Below are 14,521 nucleotides of genomic sequence, written 5' to 3'. Positions count from 1 at the left end.
TGTGTCAATTCATTAAAAAATAGAAAGCAGAAGTGATCTGTATTCCTATCTAGCTTTTCATAATCCTGTCTAACTTGTCAAAGGTTGCCACTGAGAGAAACTACCTAGCTTACTGTTGCAAACCCTACGTCCTCCTCTGTTTTTTGCATGCAGTGGCCAGAGCAAGCATAGTGTTAAATAAGCTAGCATGCTCATATCTAATGCTGTTTAGAATTAACTGCAAAGAGCAACTAACTGAACGTATGTTTCTCCTAATCCCTTTCACTAGCTCTAATGGTGTTCTCTATCTGGACGTACAAATATAGTGTATTCTTAATTCAAAGTTGTTTAACTTCTATTGAAATTATGCAAAAAAACCCTGTGCTGTTATATTTGAAATGATTTAATTCAAATTACTGATGATGCAGTGAAGTGCTGCAACTTAATAGCAATAGCTGCAGTGGCTAGGAATGTGAACTCATCCTTTCCTGGTTTCTGGAACCAGTAACCTGTCCTTCTAAAGGTGAAGCCGTTTCCAAGAGAGGTGAGCTGATGGATGCAGAAGATTTCAACCATTCAATCCTTTTGTAATTTAACACATGTGACATTTTATTTCTGTACATAATCCTAATTGCTCAACTATCTTGCTTAAACAGACTCTGGATTCCTTAATATGGTAAAAATAGCTCTAAAGTTTCTTGATCTTCCACTAGGCATGGATTTCCAGCTGCTTCCTAGTGTTTTATACGAATGCATTTCGTACTGAGGATTTTCAATGTACTGGTGCACCGATGTATTATGCTTCTGAGGGATACAGATGGGATGTGAAATTCCACATCCCACATTAAATTGCCAGTCTCAATTGGACTGCACTGGGGAGCTGTTCGGAAAGTGGAAATAAAATCAGAGGTTGATTGCCTTTAGGGCTCTTTCCCTTATGTATCTTGGATGCCGGCTTGTTTTTCCAGAGGTTGGAGAGGATGTAACCCACTCTGGCGCACCAACCAGGGCTGCAAGTCTGCTGAGAATTTGGAGGAAACTAGAGATTCTTATCCTCATCATTAGCAGGCTCCAAGTGCTGAATCATGTTTATCCACTTTTTGTTAAAATTAATAGATCCCCTTTCCCCACCACCTCAGATTGGAGCATGACTGGAACAATGATGAGGCTCAAAGTGAACAGTTTAAGAAGGACTTTCTTTTTCAGGGTACAGCTAGAGGATTGAAGAATAAAAGACAGAACCTCGTGCTCTTAAGTATAGCTATTGAAAGACAGTTGCAAATGTCCAAATTTAGCCGCAGATCTAGAATAATCTGTTAATCATTCTCTCAGATTCAATGAGTAGAGAGCTTCAGTTTAAACAATTGGTTTGTATAATCATCAATCCAGACTATTGCCAGCAAACTCTGCCTTAATTTTTATGGGATTTATACCTTGAGGCTTTTATAATTAATTCATTGTAACAGCACTGTTGTAGCTAATTTTCAGTGATTTTTTTTTATAACTTGATTCACAATATCAAATTTAAAACTAAATGAAATGATAGATATTTAGTGAAGAAAAATGGACCTGTAATTTAAGAGAATTTTTTGCTGTACGAAAGGATTAAAACTAATGACATCTATAAATCCCAAATCTCCTTGATTTGTAATTTACTTTCTCTTACCATCCCTGATTCTGATTCCAATGTAATATAATCTAGAAATATTAATGAAGCAGGTTTTGTGAAGATCATTGTTTTGAAATGAGTAATATATCTTGGTTGCTTTGATAGTACAACCACTAAAGATTGTGATTCTACTTAAGCACAAATGATGCCAATATTTTTGAGGTGTAAAGAGATGGAAACAAAATTTAAGTTACAGCAAAATGTGTTTTAGGGAACCACTGGTTAGGGAATCAAACAAGCAATTCCAGTTGTTCCAATAAACTCTAGAGCTATTTGTACCATATTGAGGAATCCAAAGAGCCTTTTTTAAAAAAAAGGAAAGCAGAGGGACAATAATTATTGATGTGAAAGAACCACACTTCCATTTGAAATCTGACCCTATTTACCAGACACATGCTCTAAAGACCCATACAGAAAATATTACGCTAATTTGAAGCCAACAATAATTTGACCCTCTAAATAGCCACATTAACTCTACAGCTGTTGATTTGCTCAAACACTTCCTCATCTCCACCTTTCGTCCTTGTCATAGCAAACCCTCAGTCTTCTATACTGTCATTTCTCCAAGTATTTTTGCAGCCTCAAGTTCAAGAAGCACAAAAATGAGCGCTCACCTGACAAAGCCATTCATCACCATGCTTCTAGCAGGCCCGAATCAAGCATTACTGGGCCTCTCTTCTAACAAAACTACTCTAGGGTCATTCTGGAAAGCAATGATAAATCCCTGTCCTCTCCACTCCACACAGCCTCCAAAGGGTTTCTCCCCTTCTCACCTTAAAAATGCAAGGAGCTGAGGGATTTCTTTTTCACCAAAATAGAAGGAATTCTTATAGCTTTCTCTCTCTTGTTTTCCAAGCCAAACCAACCTCCACATGCTAAATCCCACATACTGCACCCCCTTCTGTCTAGTTTTTCTACCATTTTCTATATCCCCACTTTGAATAGATCTCCTTGCTCTATCAATCCCAATCCAAAAACACAACACCAAACTCTCAGGCAAATGCAAATTGACATAATGGTTTGCTCTCCTCAGATAATGTCCCCTGCAACCCCTCCCCTCAAACAGCCCTAATTTCTTCCTTTTGAAGCTACCAATTGTTGTCCCTTTCCTTCAAGTTCTTCAGTGTCTTGTCACCTCCCAGATCTGTGTCCATGTCTCCTGTAACATCAGTCAGGTTTCTATTCTTTGTAGTGCTGGAACAGCCCTAACTAAAGTCACAGCGCATATTACTTATAATTGTAACAGTGGTGTATTATCCTTTTCTCATCAGTTTCACTCTTTCAGCATCTTCTGAAATAGTCGACCAGACCACCCTCCTCTATCTCTTCTGTTATCCAGCTTTGTGAATCCCTTCACTTGGTTCCTCTTTTAGCAATTCAATTGCCGCAGAGCATTTTCACCAGTGGTGTTGTCTTTGTTCTTGCATGAATCAGCAGTGCCTCAAGGATCCACATTTGGCTTCCTTTCTCTTCCTCATCTATGGGCCTCCCCTTAGTGACATCAGATTCAGCATTGTATACTAATGACACTCTTGTTCCCATGGCCCTTTGATCCATCTGTGCTTTCAGCCATTGTTATCGCCACTTTTTAACATTCTATTCATCCCAAATTCTTTCTATCACAAAGACCACTTTGTTTTACCTGTGTAACGTTTTCCACTTTTGTCCTTATCTCACCCCATCTGTTGATAAAACTCACCCATTCCTGTCATTTCCAGTCATTATTGTTCCGGTGCTGTCCCGGGTAGTGTCTCATTTTCCATCGTTCAGCTGAGCCAGCACTCTGCAACCAATTCCCATCATGTATCAAATCCCAAACGCCCATCATCCCTGCTTACATTAGCTCCTCTTTTTCAGCATCCTGTTAAGTTTTTGTTCTTGTATATAATTAATTCCTTCCTTGAGTTTGCTCCTCCCTATCTGTAACTTACTCCAGTGCTGTATGCTCCACCATTGGAGCATACTTAATTTGTCTATACCCCATGCTCTGTAACTCTCTCCCTAAACCTCAGCACCACCTCTTGTTAAGATTTTCCTTAAGATAAGGGGAGAAGGCGGGAGAATGGGGTTGAACGGCGGAGCAGACTTGATGGGCCGAATGGCCTAATTTCTGCTCCTATGTCTTATGGTCTTAAAAGGCACATCTAGATGTAAGCTTTTGGCCACCTATCCTAATCTGCCCTTTGATTTGCATCTTTCCTTCCTCACACCTCCTTGAAGCATGTTGAGAAATTGTCCCATATTAAAAGCAACTTGTTGGTATAACTGAGTTTTTTTTTCCAAAAAAGATACAACCGGTTTACGAATTACTTGATTGTCATATAAGCTATGTGTAGATGTATAATTTTTAATCCTGTTTCCCAACAGATCTAAAGCTTCGCACATAAGAAATACATTTCTGAGCTAATTCTTTGTGGTTTACCATGGTTAAGAACATATACTATTGTATGCTATGACTTTGATTAGATTTGCTTTAATTAGTTATTGCTGTGTTTATTGCAGATGCGGAAACCAGTTTAAAGGTCCAGGAGAGTGGAATCCTTCAAGTTTTCCCACGTCTGTTGTCTCCACATTGTTCCTGTGTAGCAAAAGTAGCAAACATCATAGCAGAAATAGCCAAAAATGGTGAGGTTTTCAACAAGAACTTTCTCTGCTGGAACATCTTCAGTTTTGCACCTCATCTGTCAGTATGTTTTTGTTTTGTTTTATTTTTTTAAACAGCAGCCTTTTATAGTTGCATAAAACAAACCCTGCAGTGAATATTTTGTTGGCTGGTTTCACTGTAACAAAATAATAAATCTGCAATTTATCACTGATAACTGGACCCATTTTATTTCAAAAGCCTTTAATTAGAATAATTATTTGATCTTGTGTGGAGTTACACAGGAAATCCAGAGTAAGTGTTTGCCTTCTAGTTAATTTAAATGGGTTGGAAGGCAGAAGATAACTGGTGAACATATGTAGATGTTGTTCAATGCACATTTTAAGTTGTACACCTTATTAGTGTTTTGCTTGAGTTCACTTGACTAATACTTGAAATTTAGTGGGGTGGGTTGGGGGGGTGTGGTGGGGGGTGGCGGGGGGGAAGGAAAAGTTGGACAAGCTGTGCCTCTATCCATTGGAGTTCAGAAGAATGAGAGGTGATCTTATTGGAACATATTAGGATCCTGAGAGAACTTGATAGGGTGGATTCTGAAAAGGATGTTTTCCTTCTGTGCAGAGCCTAGAACCAGAGGACATGGCTTAAAAATAAGGGGTCTCCCATTTAAGACTAAGCTGAGGAGAAATTTTTCTTTTTAGGGTTGAGAGTCTTTGGAACTCTCTTCCCTGGAGAGCGGTGGAGGCAGGGTCATTGAATATTTTTAAGACGGAGTTAGATTGACTCCCCCGTTAGTCAAGAATCTAAGGTTACTGGAAGTGGAGTTGAGGCCACAATCTGACCAACCATGATCACATTAAATGGTGGAGCAGGCTCAAGGGACCGATTGACCTACTCCTGCTCCTGGTTCATGTTACTTCAATTTCTTTCTCTTTGTTAAAGAGCAAAATTTATGGCAATTTGGAAAAATAGGAAGTACAGTAATTTTGAGTGTAGGGCTATCTCTGCACTGCAGGCTGCAAGGGTAAATGATGCAGAGCTTGGTTGCTAAATGTTACCACTGACCGGTATAATTCCCAAAGATGCAAGTTTGTGGGCAGTATGCAATATAAGTTTTTTTATTTTAATGTAGAAATGTAACAGGAAGTTAGACCAGGAAATGTGTGTGGTTAAAATTTTCAATATATACTTTATTTATTATACCATTATGACATGGCTTAGCCATCTTTATGTTCTCCTGTTGGCAATAAAAGGTACTTCAGTGACTATTTTCTGTCATATTTTGTATTGACAGTACAGTGCAAGCTATGATAGCAACAAATGTAATAAGCGTCATGGTGTACTATTGTTTTATTTTCTTTAAAAGTTAATTTGTACATTTTTACATTGTGAGGAGGAATGAACTGTAGCACTTGAAAGAGTAACATCAAAATCATTAAATATTGGGTCTTATCACTTTCTTTAGTTCTGTCATGAATTTCTAATCCTACATCATTAGTTGTATAGTAAAATGTAATTAATTTGTTGATCATTTGGTTTTTACTTTTATTTCATGTTTTTCCTGTCTAGTTTGACTGACTTCATTAAGGTTTTCCTTTTGTGGGTTCTGAATTCTCTCCTGCCTGTGATCCATGTCATGCACCTTCACACAGTATTCAGATTATTTCTTTTAAAAGCTCTCATCCACACACTCATCTCAGTGTGGGAGGAACAGGTTCAGTCTACACTGTCAGACATTGCGCTGGTATTGTAATCCTCTGAAAGGTTCCCAGATGAGCTGATGTGTGTATTGAACAGCAGAAATGGGAGAGGAATTGGTCTCAATAATATTAACCCTTTGGATTTCACAGAACAATGCTTTAAGATTCCTGTAAATATTGAGATTATGTAGACCTTCTGGTTAATGTTCTAATAACTCCAAACTCACTTACTTTGTTCATTTAACTCCAAACTCACTCACTTTGTTCATTTAAATGACTGTGGATATAGCTTTCTGTGTCCTTTTCATACATTACTAGAAGAATGTTACTATACCTGGGCTAAATTTTGGCAGAGATTTTGTGACGGTGAATCTTAATACACATTCCATCATTTTGCTTTACTTGTTTCCTGGGTATGTGGGAGGCTATGCTCACTGAAGCAAAGACTACACATTGTGCTTTTCTTTTCATCTAAAAAGCCATGTAGAAAGGAGACAATATCAGAAGTGATGAAGTACGAATGTGTTGTATTGAGGTTTTGCAAATATAACCATTTTCCTGCATTCTTGCTCACTTTAATCCCTTTGCTCTTGTATATCCTTGACTCTCTATCATCACCCAGCTTTATGCTCACCCCTCATTGATCACTCCCTTTTCAAATCCCGTAAACCTGATTTCCCCTAAACTACAGCACTGAAGCTCTCTTGTTCACTGTCACTCACGACATATTTCCTAATTGAAACTGTTGACACATGCCCCTCATCATTCTCTTAACTTTTTATGGTATTTAACATAGTTAACCACTCCTCTTCCCCAGTATTTGCTCCATTACCTACCTCCTTGCTGCCCTGCTCCATTCCATTTCTAACTGGTAACCTAACATAGCCTGTTGATCTTCTGCAATCACAGGAATCCTCCACAGTTACATCTCTTCTCTCTCTTTCCCCTCTGACATGATGTGTAGATATGAGGTTAGCTTCTTTTTGCATGCTGACAACACTCCATTCTCCGCAACAATTCATTCCGCAAGGATCACTCTGCTGTCTGGCATCATTGCTTTTGGCGAAATTCTGTCTCTGCTGTTGAGTTCCTGCCCCAAAAAAGCTTCAAATGCTCATTATACCCCACCAGAATTTCTCCAGCTGCTAGCTTAGGTTGAAGCTAACATTTGACAGCTTTGGTCTTCTGTTTGTCCCTGAGATCTGCTTCAAACCCATATCCTGTATTTCACCAAGACTGCCCTTTTCCAGTTCTGCAGCAGAATTGAATTCCATTTTTATTTCATTTCTGTTGCCAGTGATGCAATTATCCAGGCTTTCTCAGTGCTCAACATTGCCAGCCTGCCATGTGTTACGATGAGAAATGGATTTAAAAAAAAATACTTTTGAGAATATTGTGGTGTTCTGTGAAAAAGTGTATTTGTTTTTAAGGTAAGTTGAGAGTTTGTTTGAATCAAAGGGAATTCAGAGGTGATGAGTTCCATAGGTAAATAGAAATGGGGATATTATATTGTATTGACCCAAAAGCAACAAGATGGAAACATGAAAGATCTGCTATTTGGAAGGATTTGAGTTTCAAAGAGGTGTGAGAACAATGGAACTGGAGATAAAAGGGCATAAAGGTCTTTTAGAGTTACTGTGGGGAGCTATTTGAGCTTCAGTGGCAGGAGCTGAGACATGTAGCAGCAGAGCTATAGCTGGAGCTGTGGGAGGGAGAAGAAGCAGTTTGAATCACCATCCAGTCAAGCCAGAAAAGCCTTAGGCTGCATAAAAAGCAGTTTTATTCTGAAGTTTGGATTTTCACAGCAGAGTGGATGAGTGTTACAGGTCATGTGGTATGTTTTTATTAAAGCTACAGCAGTTTGCCTTGGGTAATATTGGATTTTTATTGTTAAACATTTATAAGGGGTGTCGCCTGGAAGGTGTTTACATGTGGATCTGACCAAGTAGTGTTGTTTTGGGGGAATGTATTTTAAGACTAATACTATCTGTGTAACAGTAATCTTGTGTGCTTAAGTCTAGTTTTATTCTTGTTAATAAAACTTCTACTTTTAATTTTTAAAATCCCAAATGTGTTACTGGCTGACTTGCTTTAATAACTTCATAAGTGTTATTTTTTGAAAGACATTCTAATTTTAATTAAAAACACCTGCTGCAAGCAGCCTGAATATGCTCTAGGTCTGATGTATTAATAATTCTGGGTGTTGTTATCAGAGCCTTGTGGTAATTTTGTTTCTCAGTATTTTATTTGCTCTTGTGTTGAATTGCTAATACAAGGGGCATAACTTTGCTCCTTTCAGTTTTGCTACTGTTGAACCATACACATAATTTAAGATGTGAATTATATAGGACTGGAACAAGAAGTACATCTTCTCATTTTCAGGATACAGAAACAAGGGTATGGCCCGTAAGCCAAATTTCCTTCTAAGATTTGGTTTGCACAGAATTAATGTGGCTGTTATGACCACAGCCCACTCTGTCTGAACTCGTAACTTGTGAAAACCACCTTCATCATATGCTGCACTATGTCCTGCTCCCCTTTTGTTCTAGTTCCCATTGGTTCCCTACCCATTCAACCTAACAAATTCAATCCTAACTCTAGTTTACAGTGACTACGCTCCACTACCTCTACCACCTCACCCTATCATTTCTGTCAATACATGCTCTCCACTCTTTCACCTCTGGCCTTAATTTGCATCTCTTTCATGCCCTCAACCAATACTATAATTACTGACTGATCCTTAAGCTGGCAGCCCTCCTTCACTATCTCTCAAACTCTTGCGTAGAGTATTTCTAGCTCTGTTCCTGCCTTCAATAATTTCTTCAAAACTTGTTAGGTCATGCCTTTGTAAACAGTAGAATTAGACTCTGAACAATCAGTTTCTATTTTAGAGACATTTTAGTGCTTCTGTGTTAAAGGTACTATATAAATACTAGTAATGGTGGTGGGGGCTTTGTTTGTTGTGGAGGTCCCTTGAGAAAAGTGTGGAAATTTAGTTAGCAAATTGTCTGTTCATGCTCATCAGTATCTGTTGAGAGTTGCATTAGGAGCAGATTGCCTGCTGTTTTGGCCAGGAAATAGTGCATGTCACAGATGGACTTAAAGGGGGAAAATTTTTTTTTTTGTTAAATGTCACTTTTGGCAGGATTGTGCACTGCTGCTTTTGGTTGATTACAGTAGATATGTCCAATGATGCATTCCAGAGATCAATTATATTTGTAGCTGCAATTTTTATGAACACATTTTGTCAAATCACTTGCAGAGGAAGTTTGTTTTGGATTGCCAATTTAGCAATTCCTTAAAAGTTTGCATGTCCGACTGGTTTCTACCAGCGTTACTTCCATATAAATATAAGGTTGGTTTTAAGCCACTATTATAGATTGCCACATGTGTACTCATTTTTGTATTTGAAGTGGCAGTATATTTTTTTTGTTTTCAATCAAAATGTTGAAATGTGATTTACGGTTCTGTCCAAGCCAGAACTACTTTCAAGTGGAATGGGTGGTTTTAGAAGAAATGAAAAAAATTTACACTAATCTTTCAATATAAGCATTGTCTTGAAATCTTGAAACCTAGAAATTAATATCCACATCAAATATTCAGTTAAGAACTGCAATCAGTTTGCTTGGAGCAACTGCTTGATTTGCTGTCAATACTGTTTACAGAATTCATGCGAAACCCATGTGTGGACACAGCATTGATACCACCTTTGGTTCAGCTGTTGAATAACAGAGATCAAGAAGTGCTTCTTCAAACGGGACGTGCCCTGGGGAACATTTGCTATGATAGCCGTAAGTCCAGAATTAAAATGCTTTTGCGATGATGTGATATGACTGTATTTAGGACTCTTTAACAAATCCTTTTTACTAGCAATCAGTGATACTAATACTTTACTGCCAAGATAAAATCCATGACTCGTCCAGTAATTATCCCTTTATTTTAAATACAAACCATATTAAGCAACATGTGCGTGAATGTGTCAGGAAGCACCAGGAGGTTTTGAATCCTTGTAAAATCAGTATACACATTCGCTTTAGGTGTGATCAAAATATAGCTTTAATAACTTCATAAGTGTTATTTTTTGAAAGACATTCTAATTTTAATTAAAAACACCTGCCGCAAGCAGTCTGAATATGCTCTAGGTCTGATGTATTAATAATCCTGGTGTTATCATCAGAGCCTTGTGGTAGTTTTGTTTCTCAGTATTTTATTTGCTCTTGTGTTGAATTGCTAATACAAGGGGCATAACTTTGCTCCTTTCAGTTTTGCTACTGTTGAATCATACACATAATTTAAGATGTGAACTATATAGGACTGGTACAAAAGTACTGTTGGTTTTATTGATGCATCAGTTTTAAATTAATAGATGTTGAGCAAAATAAATATTTTAATCCTTTTGTATGGTCTGTGTGTCATTCATTTATGTTTAGATTACCTTCCCCAAACGCTCTTCAACTGCTCTCCCTCTTCCCCTGTATGATGTGATAGATTTACCCTCTGCCATGTGCTCCTTATGTACCTCTTCCTGGTACAGAGTGTTAGGACCACGTGCTGTATATAGGCAAAATTTATATAATGGGTAAATATTCTTGAATAATGAATTAAACCACCAATGATACTGAAGTGAATGATGTCATGTCTTGAGCTTGTCGGTCGAGAATTGTGAAGATGTTGGCAGGAATGAAAGTGTGGAATTGGCAACATTCATGTTCCATATACCTAATGTTTTGAATTCTCTATAGCTGCTAAAATGCAAATTTAAACATCCCAAAGTAATTGCACTTAAATTGTATATTTTACAGTAACCTCTAATACATATGGAATTGACAATACATCTAAACTTTTGCCTACAGGTCTGTAATTCTGAGAATTTTTTTTTTAGTCATTCATTATTCTTATGAAGTAATCACTTTATAGCCAGTTTGGTTAATATATAGATTTCTCATTTCATTTATCCCATCCGATCCTTTGTATTACTTAGGATTCCATTACGTATGCAGGCCCATGAAGACGTTGCAAATTCCATAAATACTAGAATATTGAACAAAATTGTACTGTTTGGCAGATAAGTAACTATTATCTTTAGATAAATTTTGTGGAATGTTCTGTTTTTAACCTGTTTCTTCTAGCTTGTTTTCATGCTAAAATGCCAAATGCTTTACTGTTAATCATTCCAATATGGCGATATATATACTGACTAAATGCCTCTGCAGGTATTAACATCCATTTGTGTGGAACCAAGTTAAAATTGTATTCAGTATTGTTACATATGTAAATGCATGGTGAATACAGAAGATCAGAGCAATGTGTCTTATTTGAATAATTTAGGGAGGTGACTAAAATACCATGAGGTCGTAAATTATCAAAAAATGCCCTGGTGCAGAGAAGAACTGGATAGAACTATTTCTTGCAGCAGTTTAAAAATACAAGATGTGGTCTAAACTTCAATCTCTAGCACCACCACATCCATACCTTTGTGACAATTTTTTACTTAACTTGTTAGTTGAATACATTTTCAGTAACACCCCCCCACCTCCATCATGCACTGTTGGAGAGAGACCACACCTTGTGTGTATTACAGGGAAAGTTAGGATAGATAACATTCTAGTGTTGTTGGATATCCTGCGCCATGCTATATCTTTCAACCTCCAAAACTTCAGTTTCCCTTGTTTCAACTTGGGGAAAACACTAGCCTTATATTATCATGTTGTATGACTTATCCACTTATTTTCCTCTATAGACAATTGGCATCTGCTCGCTCTGGCTAAAAATTCATTGTTTTATTTAAGTATTAAAGGATGTCTTATGTCTTCAGACAAATGTACAATTGGGTCTTCACAGTTTTACAGATTGTCATAATCACTGATTCAGCAGCCAGCAGAAATTTCCTTGGGAATCTCCACTTGGACTCTGGAATTGTGTCTGCCTTCAGAGAACTAACAGCAGGTCCAAAAGTGTGAGTATGTGGAGCCATAGGGGTCCTTTTAGATGGTGAGAACACTACTGGAGAGGATATGTCATCTCCCAAAAGTTATAACTTTTCCTTCAGCCACTCTTCCAGGTACTTAAGGGATGCCTTTTTCTACTTTGAGTCTATGGGCATATTCAGGTGCCCTGAATATGCACAGAGTAGATTAGTTTCATTTTCAGTGATAGAAGCTTATATCTAAAGAATTTTAAATCATCAGTTCCTCTTTGTCACATTGTCACTGCACTTATCTCTGCAACTGGAGTTGTAGCAGTTGCTGGTTGTGTCTGAGCAATTCACTCCTAAAAGTTAATTGATGTTTTGGATTTGACTGAGCAATGGCCCAAAACTTCTGATCAGAGTTTTAATTCCTATTTCGACTCTGATCAGACAAAAAACATACCCACTTAACCTGCATACATTGGAAAGGCACTGACTTCTGATGGAGGATCCTGCACAATTCCCTCAGCACAGGAATTCTAGCAGAGAGCAATGAGGAGAATCTGCGCAGAAGCCACACCCCCTTTTTACAGCACTAGCTGCTGTATGCTAGTAAGTGTTTAAAGGTCCCCAAGCTTCTCCGTGTGCTGGTGGGTGAGCAGATGGGTGAGTCAGGTTAGGACAGTTTCAGGTTGGGGGGTAGGAGGTTGTTGGGTTGGGGGGGTGGTGGGGTAGTCTGGGGGTTTCAGTTGTATAGTTATGCAGGAGTTAGACTAGCATTTTGCTGTCTCATTTCCTAGGTAAGAATCCGCTTCAGTAAGTCGGAACTGTCCAAAGTCTCCCAACTCTAACCCGGGGTCGGAGACTTTTTCGGGGGGTCTGGGGAACAGGAGAACTTCCCATCAACAGCTCAAATTTCCTGGGCAATTCCCACAATATCATTACATCGAGACTGCTGCAGGGTCCTGAAGTGCATTTGGGGGGACGGGTATGTCTGGCCACTGCCAATCTGGAGATGGAAGATCTGGGCCAATATCTCATCCCAATCTGAGCCTGGAGCTCACTGCGTCTTCATTATTCTCTGGTGGCCCAAAATATTAGTAGCAGAAACATCCACCCTTGGGGTGAAGCTATAGCTCACACTTGTCTTCCCTGTCAGTTCCTGATTGCCTGGAGAACATAACCCTTTCAGTGTACTTTTTGTCAGAGGTAAACAGCGCCTGACAGCTAATGCACTCAAGCCAAATCATGTTGATGTTCATGTAGGGGCTAATGCAGTCTTGTGATCTTTCAGGAGCATTCCTTGGAGATTATCCTTTGATAATTTTATGGAGACTTATTCTTCAGATTTCATTGAAGTGGTTTGGAAGTGTGATCCTCTTTGCTTTGAGTATTTCCTTCATGGAATTCTCCTGCAGTTCTTCATCGGCTCAATTATTTTCACTTTGAGCCCCTGGGCTCTAAGCACCCAAGAGGTGATGTTAAACAGTGAATCATGGAAAAAGTTCATGGTAATGCTACGTTAAAATACACAGTTGGAATAGAATAAGTGGACAAAAGGTCATTTTGGGCTAGTACCAAAAGCAGCTGCTTCACATGGAATGAACTTCCAGGTAGAATGGTGGAGATGTAAATCGTGGAATAATTTAAGAAAAATTAGCTGCACTGTTGTAGTGAAGAGTTATTCTGGTTGAATGAATTAAAGTGGGCGAAATGATGTGATCACAAGTAAATATGTAATCTTGTATTCTGATCAAGCTGTACTTGGAGCTAAAGTTTCTACTAAAGGTTATGGCCAGGATTCTGTCAGACTGGGGGTTTTGCTTGCTTGCTGGAGAACCAGTGAGAACTGGTGGGGGAGGCTTTTAAGTGGCCACGATTGAGGCCCCCAGCAGTGAAAGTCCTGCCCACCAGAGCTTCCGACCCATCAGAGGCCTCATGTCCCCAGCAGCAGTGGTGACAGCTACCGGCAATATACCCACCAAGGCCCAGTATCATCGTGGGAACCCAGGCAAAAGGTGAGTGGGGGTGAGATGGGATGGGGGATTGGGTTCTTCCTTCCTGATGTCAGTCATCCCGTTTCCCCCTCCCCCCGGAGGCTTTTGGCAAACTCAAAAGTGAAAGCTGTGTGCCGTACCATTTAATCCCTGAGGCACCATGAAATTGCAGTGGTCTCATAATGGGTGTCAAGTTGCCAGAAGCCAGGAAAACAGCATCAGCGCTGTCCACCCTTCAACTTAATTAGGGCAAGTTTTGCTGTCACCAGGAGATGGATGTGGGGCCTCTCCCTCAAGTAAATGGACCTGGCTGCCATGTTTTCTGCCATGATGGGCTGAATTAAATCTGGATGCGCTCTTTGTCTCAATTTCATTTGCACCAGAAAATTGTCTTTATTCTGTTCCCTTGCACATCCATCAGAATTGGAATGCAATTTTCGTGTACTAAAATTTCCTGTTGATCTTGTCAGCTCTTCATGACACAAGCCCAAAGGAAATCAATTTCCAAACAGACTGGTAAATGTTTACTCAAGCACTTCACTTGTATCATATCTCGGGAAGGAAATTTGGCATTCTACCAAATCTCTTCCTTCCACAGGAATCTTTCATTTGCTTACAAGTATCTGAAAAATTGAGGCTTGGATCTATCTGCATACCTTACACCAAATG

At 38.9% G+C, this 14,521-nt stretch overlaps 1 protein-coding gene across 2 annotated transcripts in view; it reads left to right on the top strand.

Annotated features, from left to right (window-relative positions):
* Window positions 1-14,521, top strand: part of rap1gds1 (RAP1, GTP-GDP dissociation stimulator 1) — an 84,057-nt gene that overhangs the window by 21,436 nt on the left and 48,100 nt on the right. For both annotated transcript variants that reach the window (XM_041192506.1, XM_041192497.1), the window contains exons 3-4: window positions 4,151-4,273; window positions 9,613-9,738. In XM_041192506.1, coding sequence (XP_041048440.1) covers window positions 4,151-4,273; window positions 9,613-9,738 — 249 coding nt within the window. The remainder of the gene's footprint in view (window positions 1-4,150; window positions 4,274-9,612; window positions 9,739-14,521) is intronic.

The sequence above is a fragment of the Carcharodon carcharias genome, chromosome 1, assembly GCF_017639515.1.
Source record: "Carcharodon carcharias isolate sCarCar2 chromosome 1, sCarCar2.pri, whole genome shotgun sequence".
Classification (NCBI taxonomy): domain Eukaryota; kingdom Metazoa; phylum Chordata; class Chondrichthyes; order Lamniformes; family Lamnidae; genus Carcharodon; species Carcharodon carcharias.
This window is presented reverse-complemented; position numbering and strand designations above follow the sequence as displayed.